The sequence below is a fragment of the Ammospiza nelsoni genome, chromosome 6, assembly GCF_027579445.1.
Source record: "Ammospiza nelsoni isolate bAmmNel1 chromosome 6, bAmmNel1.pri, whole genome shotgun sequence".
In the NCBI taxonomy this organism is placed as follows: domain Eukaryota; kingdom Metazoa; phylum Chordata; class Aves; order Passeriformes; family Passerellidae; genus Ammospiza; species Ammospiza nelsoni.
Window position 1 is genome coordinate 41,140,446 of NC_080638.1, and position 22,279 is coordinate 41,162,724.

A 22,279-nucleotide genomic window follows, 5' to 3' on the forward strand; every position below is an offset into this window, starting at 1 on the left:
TGGCCATAGCCAGAGCAGCTCAGGTCTTTCAAGCAAAAGCAATCCATGTGGTTTCCTGTCAAGGGAGGCATTTTACAACTCTTTGAACAGTGACACCTGGATTCTGTTTATTGCAACACTGCAACACTGAACCAATTTAACTGCATGCTCTTTGTGAGCACTAATCTGATGACTTTGAGAGTTGCAGTACTGAAACCTTCCAATGCACAAATCAGATTATATTTTTGAGGTAATGCCTGTCCTCTCTTGAGAGTAAGTAAAGATCTGAGTAATAAAAGCTGCCTATCATACTTTCCCTGCTATGGAAATGGGGTTAGTATCTGTAATTCAGTATTCTAAACTTTTTCCCATTTTTCACATACTCTCATACAGTCATTGTGATTTGGGTAGTAGGTGTAATGACACTCATATTTTAAGACTGGTTAGTTTTTCAGTTATGAGCAACTGCATTTTTAGGATTTTAACATGAACTGACCTTCTCTGTAAGGGTATTAGTGTTTAGAGGCATCCCTCTGGGTGATACAAAAGGCATTTGAGCTGAAATCATGCAAGCAAGCTAACCTGGTATGGTTTCCTCCTGCACATGCCACTTAAGGCAGGAGATATTACAGAAGTTATTGATAGCTTTTTCAGTCATCCATACTTAGAACTGCACTGGCTGCTCCTTGAAGAATTGATGGTCACTGAAAAGTAATGGAGTAACTAACCATCCATTGGGGATGATAGGATAAAAGCATGCTTACAACTTTCTTACCCTTTTTTCGTTATTTGGGCTCCTTAGCTTTAAATTAGGAGGAAACAGGGAAGATCTGAGGGGCCCATTGTTACATGAGGCACATGACCCAGGCCCAGCTGTGAGAGAAATGCTGTGTTGTAACAGTTCTGTGGGTTCAGCCAAGTTCTGCATCCTTGTAGAGGCCATTTGTGACAGATTTTGTCCTGCAGTTTGTTAGATTTTGATTCTAGTGCACTAGACCCTATGTGGCAGCTGCTCACTTGGCACTTGAAGGATGCCCATCAGGTTGTACCTTACTGCAGCTTTAGCTGTTGTGTGTTGTAATGTGTGAGAGATCTTTCCCAATAGGAAATCTGAGCTCAGTGTGGAGCTTTCCCCTCCCTTCCTTTTCCTACTTTTCTGACTGTGTTCTATGTGGTGAATATACAAAGGTGTGTTATTAAAGTGATCCAGGTGAAAACTAATCTCCTTTCCCCTCTTTTGTCTGATAAGAGTGGGAGAAGGACAGGGCAAACACACAGACACGGAGGGGGTGAGAGCAGCGGATATGATTGCCTGTTTTTAGTAGGAGCCATATTTATATTCCTTTTTTAAGTTCCATGGTTAAACTTGGCATGGAATCACAGCTTAAAAGATCAGTTTCAGATAATATGTCAGACTAGTTGATCAGACATTTTCAATATTTATTCTCTTTTTTCCAGGTTAGAAGTCGACTTTATGTAGGTAAGCTTATTTTTGATACTTAATTTTTCATATTTCTCTGGAATGTGACTTTATTCTTTCTTTTTTCACCTTTAATTATTTGGATGATGCAACATTTGCTTGTCTTTCACTTTTTAGGAAGGGAAAAACAGCTTGCCAATAAAGTTGCTGAACTAGTTGAAGAAAAATGCAAAATTCTTGAAAAACTCAGCCTCTGCAAAAAAGAGGTAACGGTCCTCATTTATTGCTTTCAGATGTGTTGTAGGAATGGATTCTATCAAGTAAAGTATTAACTTTTAGAAAAGTAAGATGTTTTAAAGCTTACAAAGGGATTCTTCAAATGCTTTTTTCTGTCAGTGTCTTTAAGAGCAGTTAAGGTGTTAGCAAGTTCTGAGTTCAAACTATCAGTATGATATATTTCACTGGAATCAGCTTCAAGATGTCATATTTTTTTGTTTATATCACTGGGATAGTGTAGTAGGGTTAAGGCTTTCCTGATTTCCAGCAAGGTGCATTTGTGAATATTTAGGTGATATCTGCGTTTCAGAGCATTCCAAATTAATGCTAGTATTTAGTCAATTATTTACCTATATTCTGACATAAAGTAATTCCTTTTCAGTTTGAAGATTTACAGTTGTCTCTGAAGGATGGTAACACTCTGAAAGAATCAACAGATGCATCTTTTATTGAGGTAAAAGATTAATGGAAATTGTTGCTTCTACAATATAAGGCAGTATTTTAGCAAAAATGTGGCCCATATTAAAAAATACCCAAACAAACTAAGTAAAAACAATAACAAAAAAGTCAGGCAAACCCAAAAACTCCAACACAATAGTTTTAATTGGGTTACTGAAAATGACTTAAAATCAAAGCATTTAAATTAAGAGAAGCCTTTTTTAACAATTGCATTGAGGATGAGTAATACTAGAACAAATGGCATATTGGACAATATTTAAGGAGTAAATTGTTCCCGTTTCCAGGAGAGAGGGTAGTGCATGATTTTTTTTCCTCGCCTTATCTAATTAAAATAATTTCCACAGTCTACAGTTTTAAAGAAAAATTACCACTACATTGTTTATATCCCCCAAACTGAGAATATATTTGTAAAAGAGTTGTGGATAAGTGAAACAAATACCCAAGGCTCTATAAAATTAATGTTTAAAAAAGCAAGTAGGTTTATTTCATTTTGCACCTCAGATCCTGCAGAGCTAATTCTTAGTTTTTCTTCATGCTGGAGTCTCCAGAGTATTTGAGTAAAACATACTTTTCTGTCATATTTAAAATATACTTATTGTCTTCATATGTAGTTAATATCACATTTTATTAACTCACAAACCAACTTGATTTAGGAAATGCATGAAAAGCTGAACAAGTCAAACTTGAAACTCAACGAGGAAATAGAGAATCTAGAAAAAGAACTGGAAGAAGAAAAATCAAAGCAGTTGGAAAATGATACCTTGGTAAGAATAAGTAGAATCCTTTCTTTCTATTCATTTAAGAAAAAGTTCTCACAGAAGAAAATCTCTGCAGATAAGACAAACTATTTTCTTTGTGTGTTCTGAAATAAAAACTACATTTTCCATTTTGTCTTCCCTGTAACATTAGAAAAATGATAAAGGAAAATAGTCGAAAGAAGAAAAGCCAGTTTTGTTGCAACATGGTTTTACACACATTTTTACTGACTCAGCAGTAGAACTTTCTCAGTTTATAAATAAAAATAATTTTATCAATTGCCTAGACATTGTCAGTCAAATATGTGAAAGAAGGTGTATGACAACTAATAATTTTCAGGTGGCTGAAATTCAGGAGAAAGTGGAGTCTTTAGAGAATGAAGAAAAATCTATCCAGTCACAAATTGATGAGGTATGTCTAACCTTTATAGTTTCTGTTTTCAAATCTTTGCAATTTCTATGTTTGCCACGTAGTTAGTGCTTTAATTTTTTTTGTTCTGTTAGGGGTGCAGAGATCATATGCTGTGTAAACCAAAAGAGTTTGTAAAGCTTAGTACTTTGGTCTGGCTTGATTGAGCAACTTTTAATTTCATATAGTGATTGGCATTTATTGAGAAGTAGTTACCTTGTCTTTTCTTAGTTTTCTTACTCCTCAATGAAATTTTGCTGAATGTAAAACTACAATCAGCAAAAACTGTTGAAATTGTAGAGAAAATGTGACAATATATATGTAGCACAGCCAGAAAACCTAAGACAAGTCTGGTAATACCATCATGACCCTGCCTATATCTTCACCAATACCATTTAAGCAACAGACTTTTTAATTTCATTTAGGCCAAGTCCACCCTAAAAGTGTATCAGATTAATACTGAGAGACTCAAGACATCTGTTCAAGATGCAGTAGATGAAAACAGCCATCTCCAGGAAAGTGAGAAACAGGTAGGTTCTTCCTAGTCATCCTTAGAAATACTGTGTTTTCCTATGATACTGATAAATATGGTTTCTCCAAAGAGCTCATCCTCAACAAGTGTACTAACCTCTTGTGTGTTTTAGCAAATGGAATGGGGAAGAGGACATGGTTTTTAAAACAATTTTATGTTTGTATAAAATAACTCTGTTTTAAAAGAAATGCAGTAGTTACAGTTTGTGGGGAATCATGCATGGAGCTCAGTGGAAGGAGAGCATGTGGTAATATAATTCTGGTAAGAACTTTGCTGAGACCTGTTGGAAAGCAGGAATACCTGAACAAGTCCACTGCTAAGATTTTCTACAGAGGCAGAGAGAAAATTCTTTTACTTGGTCTAGAAAACGAAGGAAATTGAGGAATTGCAGAGTATTCTGAAGACAGGTAAAAAACATACTGTGGTACCACTGTAGATGTATTAATTGAAAGTCAGGTATGTAATAGAGAGGAACAGAAAAGATTGTTACTTCCCAAATTTAATTGTGTATTTTCCTCAGTGCTGTAGCCAGATCACAAAGAACACTGAATATTTTAAAATATTTAGTATATGCAGTAGTTGTTTTACAGTGCAGCTATTTCTTTTTTCCTAATAAATAGATATTTTCTATGAACGTTTAATGTTCTGTGTAATGTTGGTTTGAGGTGGTTTATTGTAGTTTTAATGGATATGTGCTTATTTTCCTGACTGATTGGTGATCCGAGAGATATTATCACCCTGTTGTCTGAGGAATAACCTGATAGATATTTGCATGGGGGAAAGAGTAGTGGTGGGAGTGGAAGTACAGGCCTGTTGGTTTTTAGCAGTTTTATAAAAAGCTGGGGAGTGCTTTAGTCCTCTCTGTCAAAACATGGTGTATGTCAAACTTAGTGGTTCAGGAGAAAAGAAAGGGATACATGAAATAAAATTTTTTTTGCAGGAGGAATATTTCAGTTCTGCACAACTCTGTTAGTAAAACTTGGTCTTTTTCCCTAATTCTAGAAGCAGTCTATGTTTGTGATTAGCAAAAAAGGAAGACAGTTTTATTAAGAGCTGTGGGTGGAGAAGCAGTGGATTTGACTGTTATAAATGTGGGATTAAGTTACTTGAGAATTATATGCTTTCAGGAGTCTTTTTTTTTTCTAACCTCTACATCCTCTTCGTTTTTGTGAGGAGGAAGAGTCTGGTCTCAGTGCTGTGTTTCAAATGTGACAGTATTCTTATGTAATAAATTTTGAGAAGCAATACATAAATTTTTTAATAGAGAGGAGTTTTCTTTCCCCCCCCCCCCATGGTCATTTCTTGGGTTCAAATAGAAATAATCCAATTATTTGTGTGTGACAAAAATCTTCACTTTCCTTCCTTTTTATAAAGTAAAAAAATAGTACTTAGAGAAAGATAATAGTAAGTGCTGGCAATTGCCTATATTTCTTAGGCAATCATTTTACATCAAGGAAAACCAGGGGGGGAAAAAATCAGTAAAAACAATTTTCAGTGTTTAACTGCCACGTTCTTAGATGAAAAAAAGTTGGTTTGTATTCCTTCGAGATAAAACAACCTGGGTATAACTATTTCCTTAACCACATTATTTGCTACACTTTGTTGTTAACTGAGGTTTGTTGCAGTTTTTAGTAGCTTGAGAACATTTGTGCATATTGTAGTTTGTTGTGCTTTTTAGTAGATAAATAATCTAATGTTATTTGTTCCTGGAACCTGGTAAGGAAAAAAGAGAAAGTGTCTGCTTTATTTATTTGTGTTCTCATTTCTGAGGTGCTTTCTAATTGAGTGTTAGTTAACTGTATCAGAATATACATATCCTACTTGGTTTTTGTTTCTTACTTTTTTTTTCAAAGATGGAATTTTACATATGCTCCAAAGGTAACAAAGGTGTTATTTGTTCACAGAAACTAGAGTCCTTTCTTCCTCTGTTCATTTGCATAAATGGGTCATAATCTTCTGGCACATCATAGCTTAAACTTTATAGGAGATGTGCTGTTTCAGGTTTGTGATGTGTCAGAGAGAGGATTGGGCCTTTTAGGTTGAACAAGGGAACTTCTGTGCTTTGCTGTTTTTTTGGTTTGTTTTTCTTCTTCAGGATCATTGGAAATATATATTGCTTTAGCTCATTGCAAATCCTTGCTGTTTCTCTTTATTGTAATTCTTACAGGTGTATAAAGTCATGTAAATTTATTTTCTCTTTGGCTTCATGAAGAAGAAGTCTCTTAAAAGTCACCTTTTGATGATGGAAATGATAAAAATAGTTGTCTGTGTATGTCTTCTAATCTCTAATATGTTGTTTGCATGATGCTGCAAATTCATACATGGCTTTTATGGCTTGGAAAGTGCAATTGTGTGCCAAGGGGCAATGTGTGTTAATTCAATTCTAGTCACATACCTTTGGTTCTGTGCTGTCTGGTTTCTCTTTGATAAGTAGTGTTCAAGCTTGCTTATCTATTTGCATGGCAGTTCCCCTGTTTAATTACCATTTTCTGGTTGTATTTTTAGTACAACTGCCTGTTATGTTCTTCTTGCTCAACTTAGTTACTCTTTTCTGTACTTTTACTGCTCTTATATTGATAGCCTGTTCTGCAACTTCAGGCAGAAGAAGCCTTTTTTTAACAGAAATTTGCATTTGTTCAGTTTTGTTCTCACAATGTCATGAGTTAATTTGTTGCAGTGGTTATTTTTAATAGCTGGTGATAAGGTGTTCTAATCCCTTTACTCAGTAAAATATTTTTGTGAAATGAGATTTTACTAAGGAATATCTGTAAAATGTAACCTTGGAACCTACCTATCATTTTAGTTAAGCAGAGTCAATTGCAGAGATACATACTAGTAGGTGTTGATTACATACATCTGTGACTTTCATTAATGGGGAAGCTTTCTTAAAATAATATTTTAAAACTACTTCAAGAGGTATGGAGGAAGAGAAATAGTACAGTTTTGTAATTCACATGACTATAAATAACTGCCTAAAAGCTTCCTGTTTTCCCTTACTTCTTTGACTGTTTCTAAGTTGAAAAGGCACAGGCACCATTTCAGAAGTGTGTATTCCTATTGGGGTGTGTTTTCCATCCATTCTCCAGTGTATGTCATTGTTAAATAAATTGTCACTATTTTATATTCATTGCTATTGTCACATCAAGGTTTTTAAACTTCAGTGGAATAAACTAAACATGTGCTATAAATGCTTCAAAATATCCTAACAACTAATTACAATGGACAGCTATAGCAGCTAAAGCTACTGAACTAAACATAGAAGTCTTAATTTTCAACTCTTTGGCTAACTTTCTTGTGCTCTTATCTCTGTTAATTCTTACTGATGGGTGAGAGGTTTAAGTCCCACTTATGTGTAGCCAATACCTGTAACAGGCTCAGTGCTATTTATCCTCAATTCTTGGTTTTGTAGGCTGTCACACTAATCTGGTATTTCCCTTTTTAGCTTTTACAAGAAGCTGAAGGATGGGGTGAACGACTTAGTGAACTAAATGAACAAACAAAGATGTTTGAGTCTTCTAAAACAGATGTAGAAGAAGTTTTGAAAAATAAAGAGAGCCAAATCAAGGTAAAATTATGACATTTAGGATTGAATAAAATTATTCAGACTGATGCTAATCATAGAGTTCCAAGAAAGCCTGACAACCTCTCTTTGTCTTAATATGCCTTAGACTGTTTGGGGCTTTTGTTTGCTGTCTCTATTCTCTAATGTAATGTTTCTGGCTAAGCAAAAAAAGGTTGCTTAGCAACACAATGGAGCTGTCTGATAAAGACAACTAAGGAAAAACTCTTTTAGTTCTGATAGAATATTGGCTTTTCCCCCTGTCCCCAGTTTGTAGTGTGGAACTTGAGTGTATATTCTTATAGTTGTGTACCTTACATATACAAGCCACACTAAAATCATCCATGCTTAGAGCTCTCTGAAAATTCTTCACAAGGATGTGCCTGTTGACCTGCAAATACATGCTTTGATAGAAAAAGTGTTATCAGGCATCTAGAATCTTGTATGTGGGCCTGACTTAATCTACTAAGGGAACTAAATAAAGGACAGAAATCTTAGAAAGTAATTGTAATGATAGCTACATTTTCATTGCTTTTATTTGGTTGTGAGGTTCTTGTGTGCTTTTTCTTAGTCGCTGACACAATACATACTGAACATGAAAGACTGGAGTTCAGCAATACAAGAAGATGGTGACACTGAAGACAACCACTGGGACACAGATATAAAGGGGGAAACAGAGAATGGAGAGCCCTTAGGTATGGTTTCCCTATTTAAATATTTAACAGATGTTTTAGAAGTACAGAACTGACTAACTGCCAGGAAAGTTGCAAGATTAGCTTTGTAGAAGTCAGATTTTTAATTCTCACCCAATGTCATTCATGTTGGACAGTTAACTGATGCTTGGACATCTCTGGAATAGCAACCTATTTTCCTGTTCAGCACTGTGTGGCATACAGACTGTCATAGAGCAATGTAAAGACTCAGGGGTCAGTCTCTTGCAGAATTCTGCAGTACATGTCTCTATATTAAGCAGTGACTTTGTGGCATTTCTAGGTGGAAATCTTCCTTTTATTTATTCTTCAAGTTCCTCCCAGCAGTAGTAGTGAGGGTCCTTAGAGCCTAATTTTTTCTTCCTTATCCTTACAGAGGTGTTGCTTGTTGCAGGCAGTGTGGTAGCAGTGTCATCTAAGGGTGTAGATGTGAGTCCCCTTAAACAGCAACACAGAAAAGCTCTTCTTCCTCCTCTTTCTTGCTGCAGCTTCTTTTTGTGCTGGTACTTATGGTACCACAGGGCACAAGCCCATCAATCTTGGAGTGTGTATTCAGCATCTCACTGTTAGCATGACCAGTCTGAGTTGTGATTGACTGGCAAACAAAGCACTACAATGGCATATCTTCTACTCACACCCCTGCTTTGGTTTTGCTCCTTTATCCTCCAAGTATGCTGTGCCTGTTGTTAGCATACCTATGTTTTATGTTGGCATTGCTCTTGTACAAAAACCAAATAATAGCAATAATCCCTGTCACAAACCCTTTCATGCTTTTTACATGATTTCTTGTTCTATTCCTTCAAGCAGATGATGAGCAAAAACGAACTGTAAAGAAATTGATCTATGCTGCAAAGGTACGTGATTTTAAGAAGCTTGTGGGTAGAAGAGGGGAAACTAACTAATATGTAGTTATTCTGGTAATACCAGTATCAGAGTTTAGCATATTTTAAAGTTTAATTAGATATTTTTGCATGCAAGCACTTTCTTAATCTTGTAATCTTATAATGTTCTCCTTTTTTTTCAATCTTGATTGTAGTTAAATGCTTGTTTAAAGACCATGGAAGCAGAAAGAGATCAAATGTATTCAAAACTGTCTGATGAAAATAAAGCTAAAGAAGAACTTATGGGTAATTAAATTCTGTTTTGCCTTTAAGATGCTGCTTTGGTAAAATGGTGTTACAGGCTGCAAGTATTAATTCCAGTAAAAACTGAATTAAGTTTATAGTAATAACTACTTGATTTTTAAAATTAATTTTTAAGTTGCTTAGCTATTTTAAAGACATGATTTTAGATGTGGAGCAATCAAAGTCGTAATTTGGTTGCACTCTGTTGGAATATTCTGTAACTATAAAGTTAGCTATAGAATCTTAAAATACAAGAGCAAAGTAATGTTAATAAATACATAATACCTTCTTTACATAATTTCTGGACATGAAACAGTAAAGTTTTATTCTAAATTTTAAAACCATCTATTAAAAGGGTAGCTTAATTATAGATAGTTTGTAATGGGTGCAAGCTCAATCCTTAAAATATAAAGTACTGCATTTAGAGAATTGAACTTAAAAACATCTTGCTCTGTTTCTTTTCCTCTGTTGTGTAGGACATAGTGAATTAAACCTTATGAAATGAAAACAACTCAAGTTCAAAATTAAAACCTGTAATTAGCTATTGCTTTCAAAATCATAGCTGGCAGAGTAGCCATCACTTGTGAATGTATGGCTTTGTTATTTGGGTTAAATGTTAAATGCTCTGTCAGACTGTATTTTTCAGTTTCTTAACAGTCCTTTAAACATGTTCCTTGTGCTAGTGAGTTCTCCAAATTGACTGTAGCTCTGTCCCATGAAGATGTTCAAACTTATTTGAAGCTTTGTTATATTTCTTGAAAAGAGGCACAGGAATAATAAATAGGAAAAGAAACATGATTTTGAATTCAATTTGGAAAGATAAAGGTAGTTTGACAAATCTGAGTTACCCATTCAGGCTGTTGAGGAGGACCTTGTATAGGTATATCTGCAAGAGCATGTGGTGTGGTGCTGGTTGTACTCCTTCAGTCAAGTAATTACAATAGTAAGAGCCCTAAATGAAAATGTAGATTCTGAATTACAAAACTGTGTTGTTTTCAAAGAAGTTACGTGGTTTAGAGCAAAGGCCTGACACACACAGGGCTGCACTTTGTGGCAGGTAGAGAGTATAATTGATGGTTTCTCATTTTGTGTCATATATTGAAATATGTTAACTTTGTATCTTATGTCACTAAATCAACATAGAATCAAAGGTTTTTACAGACTTTTGTGTACTGAAATATTGCCAATGTGTTATCCCAGTATAATTATCTCTACTTTTGACAGAACGCATAGAAACCCTCCAAAGCCAGCAAGCTTCCTTGCAGTCTGAAAATGAATCTTTTGAAAGCGAAGTTCAAAAGCTTCAGCAGAAGCTTAAAGTAATGACTGAGCTTTATCAAGAGAATGAAATGAAACTACACAGGTGCTGGTTCCTTTTCTTATCTTGAATGCTTCTTATCTTCAATGCTGTTTGATTTGAATGTAACTCTGATTTGTGAGACTGAAAATTATTGAAAGTTTGCATGCTGCTTTCCAGAATTTTCTGAATTGTGTAGACAATTTATTACACTTTCATGCACATTTGTGTTTACAGAAGTTTATAGAAACTGTTTGCATGAACCAGTTCATTTTAGGACTTTACCATAAGCAAGTACAGAAACAAAGTAACAGATTTTTAATCTGTGAAATAAGGCAATTAAAGTAGGACAGCTTGATTATTTTTTCTTTAATTGAATTATTATTTGATGTAATACATGTGTCAAAGTTGCTGAAAGAAAATAAGTAGGTGCTTTAACTGTGAGATGTATTTTATATAATAGAGCAAGGAATGTGAGAGGAATGACAAGATAGATATAAAACTAAACACAACATAGGCAAGCTCTTGGTGGTAAGCGATATAGAACCCTTGTGAATCAGGCTTTCCTCACCAGGAAAACCAGGAGATGAAGACTGTACTATCTGCCTCACAGTCAGAATGTTAGTAGGGATTATGACCTAGTGATTGAAATCAGAAATATGTTTAGGACTAGAAATTAAAGTTGATTGGTTCAGGGCATGTGGTAACCTTCAGGAGTGTGTGTGTATGTGTGTGGCAGCAGAGGGCATCACTTTAGGCCATGTGTAAAATTAGTTTTACTAATCAGAAATTATTTCTTCAAAGGGTGGGCATAATCTTGAAAGCAGCAAGAGAATCAGCGCAAGACTAGATCCTGTACTGAGCAGTGTGCAGGACCTTTTTGAAGTATTACTTTCAGTAATCTGCTCTGTAGCATGTATCTGTGTAGATATTTAGCATCTTTGTAGATGCAATAAATCCTAGAAATCACTGCGTTAGTATTTTGATTTTTTAAAAAAGAACAGGGAGGGAGTGGGAAGGAACCTGTTTAAAAAAAGATACAATAAGCAGGCAGAAAGCAGACTGTGTGGGTGGTATTTAAAAATAACCTCACTAAAACTCAGCAAATGTACACTGCTTATCAAAGAATTTTAGAAAAGCCAAAAAGGAGTGGGGAGAAGCAGGTGGGGTGATGTAGCAGTACAAAAAAACCCTTAGAATTAATTAAAGCAATGTTTAAAAATTGAATCTGTTCAAATAGGGAAAATGATAAAGTAGGAAACGAAGATTGAGTAGAAAATAAATTTAAATCATGTTCACAAGATCTATGATTTAGACAGCTTGATTGTTAAGAGCTGCTGTTCACAGGAAAATGTCCAGTTTATCCATTCAGGGCTGTAGTCAGCAGTGGTATCCATGTGTGTTTTGCAGAACTATCTTATGCATGAGTTTTTTCTTCTGTAATGCCCAATAATGCATTAGGATAAAAAAGGAGGACCTGGAAAGACTTCTTTTTTTTTTTTTAAATTGCTAGTAGCATTCTTTTTTTCCTCTAGAAAATTATTTTTAGAAAATACCAGAACAAATCTCTGACTGTTAGCGTAGTTTGGGTTTTAGTTTGTTTGATATGATTTGTGGCTGCTTTCAAAATTGTTGACTTGAAACAAAATTAACCATAATTTTGAATTTTGTTTAAAGGAAGTTGACAGTAGAAGAGAGGGAACGTCTACAGAAGGAAGAAAAGCTTTCTAAAGTAGATGAAAAAATTACTCATGCTGCTGAAGAACTTAACAGCTACAGGTAATTGCAGATTTTAGTTGTTGTAATCACTTGTTCCAAAGTGAAGAAAGTGCAATAAAGAATTTAAAAAAACACAGCATAAGCAAATGTATTTTCTTCCAGTTTCTCTGTGGCGTATGTGTGTTAGACACTGGTTTGTGTGTAATAATACAGATGATGGGTGGTTTTACGTTTTAAAAAAGTTAAAATATTAAAACATTTGGGTGTTAAAGATTATGGCATCTGCTCTTCCATTAGAATCCTAATTGTACTGGTTCAGTAGCTTTAATGGTGTGGTAGAAGGGGGTCTCTAATCTAGTTCTCCTTAATGAACAAAGCTAAAAATAAAAAGTTAAGAGAATGTTGTGAAATATATGGAATGTTCAGTTTTCATACAGAGCTAGCATTTCTGCTGTATAGTTATAGTATTCTATTTCTATTTCTCAAAGCTTTTCAGATAGTCCTGTTGCTTAGAAATTATTTACTAAAATATTGTCAGGGGTGAATATTTGCTGTAGCTGTTTCCTAACTGCTTTCCTCTGGTTTTTGTTACACCAGCTGTGTACCTCTGGGTTTTTTCTGCATTTCCTCTCACTGTGGCATAATTTTTCAATATGTAATGTATATTTGCCATTTTACTTCAGTGTTTATGGGGGTATGGTTCAGTTAGTTAGGCCTGACTGAACAGTAGTGATGAATACTTCTTTGTGGACATTCTTCACTATCCATACAGGAAGACAGAATTCACTCTTCCTGATTTATCCAGAACACGCATTTTGTAGGCATCCCAATTTTAAAGATAATATTAATATTGCAAATTGAGTATAACCAAGCATTGTCTGTGTCTTTGTCCCACCTGCTGAGAAAGTGTAGAACCCAGAGAGGCTGTGCACAGGCAGCTGGCAGCAAAGGTGGCATCAGACATGTGGTCTTGAAGTAACTTCAGTGCAGGTGCCTGTCCCTCAGGGCTGCCTGTGACAGTGTGGTGCTCCAGCCACATCAGTTCCTGTGCTGAGCTGGCTGAGGCTGGCTGCTAGGGCATGTGAGGAAGGACAGCCTTTATGCTGGAAACATCACAAACCACTGAAAAATTGGGGGTTTGGGTTCTGTTCTCTTGTTTGCATCCCTGTTTGCCTCAAATGTAAGGCTAGAATTTCCACTGTTAGTATAATTTTTTATGTCCCATGGCCCTAAGTGACAATGCTGTCTTTTGGATTTAAAAAAATCTCAATTACACCTTGTTTGTTGTGAGTGTATTGTATTCCAAACTTTCCTGCACGTTTTATTACAATATCATAAATTCTCATTTTGTTACAGAGAGCGAGCAAAGGACCTGGAAGAGGAGCTGGAGAGAACCATTCGCTCTTATGAGAATCAGGTATTTTGTGCTGTGTGACTACATCCATCCCAGCAGGAGGGATTTACTGCAACTGGAATACCACTTGCTGTTAGCTTGTGAACTCTGTTTGGCTTGGCTTGGCTTTGTTGGGTGTCTAATTTTGCCTCCCGCTCCCTCTCACCAGATAACTTTCCAATAAAGTTGAATTTTCAGTTTAGGCACCTCATTATAAATTGCCCACACACATTAAATTTATAAAAAGAGCATATAATCCTAAGTTTTGGGGTTTAGGTGAATAATTAATCTCTCCTTCACAGATTACTTCACATGAGAAAAAAGCTCATGATAATTGGGTAAGTTCCAAATACTGCATTTTCTGTGTTTTCTGCATTTTCATTATTTGAAAAGTTTGCTTTATCACCTCTTGGTTCATACTAAAAACAGATCATCAACATTATCTCTAACCTTTCACTTTGAAACATATTTCTTGCATAAATACACAAAAGCATGTTGAAAACACTTCTATTATATAAAATAGTTGGAGAAATTGAACTGGACACTTATGAACACAGTAGAATGATAATATTATACCATTTGTTATAGCAATAAGTCTGCTGGAAGAACATGACACCATATAACAAATGTGTGACATTTTGCTAATAATGAAAGCTTTTGGCCTTGTTTCAATGCCATTTTGATATTTTCTTTGGGTGTACTTCACTTCTTTTATCTACAAGTAGAACACGTTATGTCCTGTCAGAACAGTATGTTCCATTGACAGCTTCCTAACAATGTTTCTACAAAATTTGTTTTTGCCTTTTTTTCCAAACAGGAAAATTTAAACTATCTCCTGACTAATACATTCTTCACTTTCACAGAATATCTGAGATAAAATCCTGCTAAAAGCTGTGATGCTTTGTGGTCATAATTCCAGAGATTTTATCTATCTGATTTTAAAATACAAAAATTATAAAATTCTTACATAGAATTTGAGACTTCAGATCTTCTGTAAATGCTTCAAAGCAGGTGTAACCAAAGAATTCAATTTTTGAAGTTTTAAGAACCTGCAGGAAAGCCTTATCATTCCTCCAAAATTTGAGTTTTAGAGCTGCTAATATAATTTGCTGACATATGTGAGGCTCCATATATGAGTCATCTCTTGCGAAAATGCAATTTATACACTACACATAAAATGTCTTGGACCTAGGAATTGTCATATTTATGAAGCATTTAATCAAAAAATAGCAATATCTAAGCCTGGTTTTTGTCCTTTCTCAAAGCTGACAGCCCGAGCAGCTGAAAGACACCTCAATGATATAAAAAAAGAAAATGCACATAACAGACAAAAGTAAGTGCAGTTCTTCTCCACTCCTAAACAAATGCAGTTTGGCATGTGTTGGATTTAGGCAGATTGATGTTTTCTGTTAATGTATTGTGGCCCAAATACAGCAGAGAGATCACAGTGTTTGAGTTCTGAAAGAAGGGGAGTCACTTGAGCTTTCCTGTAATAATGACATGCAAGAAAGTAAGAACTGAGGAACTATGTGAAGTATTGAAATACCTGGGGAAAGAAGCAGAATGTAGTACTAGAACACAAATGTTGGGGGGGAGGGGGGGGATTGTTTGTTTTAAGTTAGTAAAATGATTTCACAGCTTATCTCAGAAGTTAATGCTGAACTAACAGTGGTCACTGAGAGGAACTTTCAGGTGTGAGGTTAACTCACACTTGGAGGGCAGTAGAGTGATGTCATATTAAGAATGTGACATCTAAAATGCAACTTCAACTTCGGAATTACAGTTTAAACACAGCAGCATAGAGAAATACTCTCAGGCATAAGTTCAGAGTACTGTGACAACCTTTATCATATTTATTTAGGAAATAAAATACCTTGCTTCATTAACCAGTTAGGTAGACAGCCTGGCAGTAAACAGGGTAGTCTGGTAAAGCTTTTGCATTTATTAGTCACTTACTACTTATTTGTTGTCTCTTTGCAGATTAACTGAAGCAGAATTTAAACTTGAACTTTTAGAAAAAGACCCTTATGCTCTTGATATTCCAATGAGACCATTTGGCAGAGGTACAGTATTGAATTGTAAAATAGAGCCTAATTCTTTTGGTTTATGGTTTTGTTTCCCAAGACCACACATATTTAATTGTTTGAAAACTATCTTGGCTATGTGTATGTACAATACCAGTCATTTTAAAAAAATAATTGGGTCATAAGTGACTCTAGGTCACATCAAGTATTTTGTTGAAATTAAGAACATTTGTATTTTTGATGAGAGTAGACTGGGAATATGTTATGCATGGTAATGAGAGCACAGTTTTCATTTTAGTTACACAGTTTAGTTTTTAACTTCACATGAGAAGTTATTTATGCAGTTGTTAAACTAAGTATTGTGAACTTGAGTATTTTGTTTTAACTGTTCCAGAGCATTCCCCATATGGACCCTCACCAATGGGCCGGCCTTCATCTGAAACAAGAGCTTTTCTTTCCCCTCCAACTTTATTGGAGGGTCCTTTAAGGCTTTCACCTATGCTTCCAGGTGGAGGAGGAGGAAGAGGTACAATTCTTAAACTTGAAAATGTATCTATTCTGGATTTCTCTCTCCTCTCCTATAAACCTGTCACACCTTTTCCTCTTGTTAGTGACATAAAGTATTAAAACAACCAATTCAACATCAACAGTTAATTGAACAAACTCTTCCTGCTTTACAGCTTGCTTCTAAAGCTTTTTAATGTGTAACAGTGCAATTGGAAATCTAGTTTTTTTGGTAGGTTGGTCAGTGGATTCATTTTAGAAGCATAAATTAAGAGAAGTAAAAAGCCAGACTTATCCCTTGTCTTTTCTTTCTTGGACAGATGGGATTCTGCTGAACTAAGTGTGATTGTAAAGTAAAAAGGAGTAAATTATTTTTCTGAAGAAAGAATACCACCCCTTCCATCTAATTGGTCTACAGTCTGTCAGAGAATGTTGTCAAAAACATGAGGCAGTTTTATTGGAGGTTGTGGTATTAGAAAGTTACTGGTTCAGTAATTTGTCTCCCTTCCCTTTGTTCTAAATTTGAAGTAGCCATCATACATAGAGAGTGTTTCTTCCCTACTGATAGAAGGGACCAAGAGGGTTGTGTGTAAGGAGTACAATTCAGAAATTCTAGAACAGGTGAAAGTAAGCTGGGATAGCATGGGTTGTAAGGGAAGAAAAATACCCTCCATTCATACTTCTTATGCTGATGGAAGCAGTGTAGGTAAATGCTCTGTAGAGTGAAGTTCAGCATCTGTTACAGGTAATAATTAATTTATTTTTACCGTTGCACCCACTGAAGCCTCTACTTAATTAGTGGGAAATATGTCTAAATTTCTATTCTATAAGTATTTCAGTAAGTGCAGTTAGAGTACTTATCTCAGAGTGCACAAGACACACAATGGCTTCAAGTTTTAGGTTGCATTATAGCATGGAGATCTAGGGAATGATAGCAGAATTCAGTATTTTTGTAATTTTTCAGACCCAGTCTGTTTTAGACGAAGCTTGCCATCTAAAATCACTTGTTTTTACGGTTCTTATTGCACTTGATTATGTGTTGACCTGGCCTTAGAGGATTTTTTTTATTAGGTTTGGATTTTTTGGTTTGGTTTTTTTCCTTCTTCTTGAATAAAGAATTAGAACCAGAAGAGTGTTGAATGCAGATGGGTGTTTTATGATACTGATATTAACTCTCAGCATGCTAATTGCTAGTTTGATTAGCAGCAGGTTTTTATCACTGAGAAGATTATTTATCATGAGGGTGCTGGTGTCTGGTTAACATTAACTGAAACTTGTACAGTGATTAGTTTTTCAAAAGCATTGCAGGTCCTCTGTGCTGTTACTGAGCTAAGACTTGTCACTGCACACCTTGGAACCCTTCTCGTGGTCGGTAGCAAACAGCCGAGCGCCCCGTGGAGCCAGCACCTCCTGTGTCCTGGCACTGCTGGCATTCCATGATCTGTTCCACTGTTTCCAGACTGAATGAGGAGAGCCATGGCACAGGATTTAAAACACAAGGGTGAATAACTACTCCATTTCTTCAATTAGGATCCAGAGGACCAGCTGCCATGTACGAAGCTGGAAGTGAAAGAGGAGAGCTGAATTCCGATAGATTAACAGATGCCCACAGACCACCATCAGATACTGGATCCCTGTCTCCTCCTTGGGAGAGAGAACCCAGGATAATTCTGCCTCCACCAGGTAAAAACTCTGCTTAGCTACTGTATCCATGCAAAAGAGCAGTTACTGACTTGCAGTCTATATATTTAACTGTTTTGGGTTTAAAAATATTAAGTGTTTTCTTGGACCTGCACGTGCAACTGAACTGGCTTTTTTTAATAGTAGTTTTTTCCTCTTCTTGAACAGTGTGATTCACTTGCACTTCTCTGCTATCTTTTAAGTACATATTGGTATTATCAAGGGACAATCAACTGTTTGGTTTCATCATTTTACTGGGAGTTTGTTTAGTGCATTAAAAGACCTCTATGGGCTGGATAGAAGTAAATTACTAAGAGATTTAAGAAGTAAAATTTATTTAAGTCTAATTTATTTAAATAAAAATTAGACAATGTAAAAAAAAATTATTTTTCAAAAAAAACCCATTTATATTAATAGTACAGGAGTACCATGGTACATTCATCCTGTCTGGAATGTGTTTTCCTGTTGATACTATCTCTTCAATGATTAACAGCAGCAAAATCAGTCTTCACTCTCACTTCTTCATATAAACATCTGTATTGCACTTAACCACTCAGGGAAAGCAGGGATGAGTTAATTCTGCTGATTATTTCTCAAGGAAAAATTTGGGGGTATGGACAACCTTCCTGGGTACCTGTAGTAAAGAAGAAAAAATGTTACAAGTTCAGAAAAAAAAAAAAATAGGTAACCTCAGTTATTACTGCAGCAAGCAATACAGATCTGTGGGAGAACTCAAGGTCCTCTCAGGATGCAGTTTCTCATCTGGCAGGTGTGGTCTGTTGACAGGATCCTGCAGAGAGGTAGTTTGGTTTCCTTGGCCTTTCCTTCTTGCTCTTAGCCCACCTTGCCCCTGGATCTCACTGATGCAGTTTGTCCTGTAGCTGCATGACAGATTGCTAGATCTGATGCTGGCAAGTTAGTGGAAACATATTACAGCACTATGAAACATAATGGAAAATAGTATTCTTACCTAAGAATGGCTTAAAACATACAGTTACTTATTTTGTCTTCCATCTTTGCTAGGTTGAACCTTTGTTTCAAGGCCCCTCTGTTTATAAGTTACAGCAGAATTTTGAAAGTTATGATTGCCTAAGTTAAACCAAAAATCAACGAACTTTTTCTTTTGCAGCTCTTTAGAAATATAAGCAATTGGATATACTTGGTGGGATTCCTCTGTGTTATCTAAGATTTGTTTGCTCACCCTGATTAATAGACACTTTGTACATTTACAAGAGCTTAAGATACTCAGAGAACCTTCCTGGTCTAAAATTGTGTGGAATGGAAGGAATACATCTTCACAGACCTGCTTTTTGTGATTTCTCCAGTGTTAGGTGAGCCTTATGCTGATCCAGCTCTTCCTGCTCGAAGACAAGAAAGATTTTTCCCTAATCCTCCAAATACTGGAAGACTTTCTGGACCAGCAGAACTACGAGCTTACAATGTTCAGTCTTTTGATAAAACAGGTGGGAGTTGCTTCCATGATAGTCTAGAATGGAAAATCCTATGGTAAGCTGTGGCAAGAGGACAGGTTTTTAGCTACCACAGACATGAAGTTCCATTGTGTTAGAAACATTTGAACACCTGCTGGCCTTGATGCAGCCATTTCCTGTTGGAGCAATAGCCCTCCCTGCTGTCAGGTGGGCAGGATTCTGTCATTGGCAGTCATCAGGTATTTTTGTGGTCTACCCTCACTGTTCTGTGTGTTAACCACTCATAATTGGCTGAGAGTCTGTTTTGGTCCCTCCCATGAGGTTTATCACAGCATTAAAACATCACAAACCCATACTTGCATTTCTGTACCACATCTAAAGTGGTACAGAAATGCAAGGTAAAGTTAGAAAGGCTTAGGACTCACAGAGAGTGAAACAGAAACAGCCAAATCTTCAGGTGTCCACTGGCTTGGTGCACAGAGGCCTCTTCCTTCAAACTGTTGACCATAGTGGCAGCTTCTTGTAGTTCACAGTGAATTGCCCCAGTTTAATCATACCTTTCACTGACCCACTAGTTTTGAATTTGCCAATTATGGACATTTTAGTTTGTGACGCTTGGCAACTGGCAGAAGCTCATAGGTAAAGTTTGGTCACAGAGCTTCATACTTAGTAAGCATTTTTCATCTTTATGTAATGCCCTGGTAAGTCACTTGTGTCTGATTCATCAGTGAAGTGAAGCCATTAAATTCCCAGCAGAAACTTCAGCACCCAGGACTCAGTTCCTGACAGGGTCAGTAGGAAGTTGCCATCTCCCTTGCACCATTTCTGGCCAGAGGAGAGAGAACTTTTGCTACTCGGTGTCACAGTGTGTGAGAACTGGGAATGCTGAATGTAGTTGCAAGTTGAAGGTTCAGGTTTCACAGGGAGTTGTTCTTTACTGGAAGACAGTTCTGTTCCTGTGCAGCTACTGACCTTCCCTCTTCCCAAGCCTTCTGGCAGTTGCGCTTCTGCTTTCTCACTTCTGCCTTGTTGTTGTTATCTTATTGTATTTCATATTTCTGGAGTCCCATCTTAAAGTCCATACCTTCTTGATGGTCCTATTATGCAGCTCCTCTCTGCAGCACAGTTCCTCATGGCTTCCATAGGGGCTCCTCCTGGGCTCTCAACCCAACCCCCTTTTATCCCAGAGCCCTTCATGAGCTACAGCTGCTACCCAACCAAGGATACCACAGCTGTAGCTCATCCAGAGCAACAGGACCCACCTATCTAATACATAGGACTCTCACTACATATATATATATTCACAAGGACTCCTTTATAACAATACATATATTCAGGCCCCTACATTTCCCCCCTTTTCTTTTAACAATTTCTCAATTACACAGTTACAATATCCATATCTGTCCCAGCTCCCAGGCTGCCACAGCTCTCAGCTGTCCTATCTTCCACTGTCCCAGCTCTCCGGCTGCCACAGCTCTCGGCTGTCCTATCTTCCACTGTCCCAGCTCTCCGGCTGCCACAGCTCTCGGCTGTCCGGGGGATTCCATACCTTCTCCTTGGCTGCATGTTCTTTATCACGTCGGGGTCACCAATTGTTGTTGTTATCTTTTTGTATTTCATATTTCTGGAGTCCCATCTTAAAGTCCATACCTTCTAGCTGGTCCTATTATGCAGCTCCTCTCTGCAGCACAGTTCCTCATGGCTTCCATAGGGGCTCCTCCTGGGCTCTCGACCCAACCCCCTTTTATCCCAGAGCCCTTCATGAGCTACAGCTGCTACCCAACCAAGGATCCCACAGCTGTAGCTCATCCAGAGCAACAGGACCCACCTATCTAATACATAGGACTCTCACTACATATATATATATTCACAAGGACTCCTTTATAACAATACATATATTCAGGCCCCTACATTTCCCCCCTTTTCTTTTAACAATTTTTCCATTACACAGTTACAATATCCATATCTGTCCCAGCTCTCAGGCTGCCACAGCTCTCGGCTGTCCGGGGGATTCCATACCTAATACATATATTCAGGCCCCTACATTTCCCCCCTTTTCTTTTAACAATTTCTCAATTACACAGTTACAATATCCATATCTGTCCCAGCTCCCAGGCTGCCACAGCTCTCGGCTGTCCGGGGGATTCCATACCTAATACATATATTCAGGCCCCTACATTTCCCCCCTTTTCTTTTAACAATTTCTCCATTACACAGTTACAATATCCATATCTGTCCCAGCTCTCAGGCTGCCACAGCTCTCAGCTGTCCTATCTTCCACAGCTCTTCAGGCTGCTACACCTATCTTCCACAGCTCTTCAGGCTGCTACACCTATCTTCCACAGCTCTTCAGGCTGCTACACCTATCTTCCACAGCTCTTCAGGCTGCTACAGCTCTCAGGCTGTCCTATTTTCCACAGCTCTTCAGGCTGCATACCTCCATCACGTCGGGGTCACCAATTATTGTTGTTATCTTATTGTATTTCATATTTCTGGAGTCCCATCTTAAAGTCCATACCTTCTTGATGGTCCTATTATGCAGCTCCTCTCTGCAGCACAGTTCCTCATGGCTTCCATAGGGGCTCCTCCTGGGCTCTCGACCCAACCCCTTTTATCCCAGAGCCCTTCATGAGCTACAGCTGCTACCCAACCAAGGATCCCACAGCTGTAGCTCATCCAGAGCAACAGGACCCACCTATCTAATACATAGGACTCTCACTACATATATATATATTCACAAGGACTCCTTTATAACAATACATATATTCAGGCCCCTACACTGCCTTCTGATACTTCGTGTTCCACTGACCTCTTTCTTCTGGCACCTGGCAGCTGACTGAAGGACAGCAGAGGTGCACTGTCTCTGTTCTTATTAATGTATCCTTTTTTTACCCCTTTCTTCAGTCACTGCCAAGCAACAATTATTTTTTTTTAAACGTTGTAGTCAGTTCTGGGCAATTCAGAGCTGTTTGAATGGAAACAGGGTTTTGGATAACTTTGTTGCAAGCA

At 37.1% G+C, this 22,279-nt stretch overlaps 1 protein-coding gene across 4 annotated transcripts in view; it reads left to right on the forward strand.

Moving 5' to 3' along the window:
* The window catches only part of MIA2 (MIA SH3 domain ER export factor 2), a 36,498-nt gene that overhangs the window by 10,918 nt on the left and 3,301 nt on the right, over positions 1–22,279 (forward strand). For 3 of the 4 annotated variants that reach the window (XM_059474074.1, XM_059474076.1, XM_059474077.1), the window contains 19 exons: positions 1,438–1,459; positions 1,577–1,665; positions 2,058–2,129; positions 2,788–2,898; positions 3,230–3,301; positions 3,724–3,828; positions 7,273–7,395; positions 7,961–8,084; positions 8,904–8,953; positions 9,136–9,226; positions 10,448–10,586; positions 12,198–12,299; positions 13,596–13,656; positions 13,935–13,970; positions 14,898–14,965; positions 15,613–15,695; positions 16,051–16,182; positions 17,691–17,843; positions 19,166–19,303. In XM_059474074.1, the coding sequence (XP_059330057.1) occupies positions 1,438–1,459; positions 1,577–1,665; positions 2,058–2,129; positions 2,788–2,898; positions 3,230–3,301; positions 3,724–3,828; positions 7,273–7,395; positions 7,961–8,084; positions 8,904–8,953; positions 9,136–9,226; positions 10,448–10,586; positions 12,198–12,299; positions 13,596–13,656; positions 13,935–13,970; positions 14,898–14,965; positions 15,613–15,695; positions 16,051–16,182; positions 17,691–17,843; positions 19,166–19,303 (1,771 nt within the window). The remainder of the gene's footprint in view (positions 1–1,437; positions 1,460–1,576; positions 1,666–2,057; positions 2,130–2,787; positions 2,899–3,229; positions 3,302–3,723; positions 3,829–7,272; positions 7,396–7,960; positions 8,085–8,903; positions 8,954–9,135; positions 9,227–10,447; positions 10,587–12,197; positions 12,300–13,595; positions 13,657–13,934; positions 13,971–14,897; positions 14,966–15,612; positions 15,696–16,050; positions 16,183–17,690; positions 17,844–19,165; positions 19,304–22,279) is intronic. The other variant, XM_059474075.1, reaches the window with a different exon arrangement.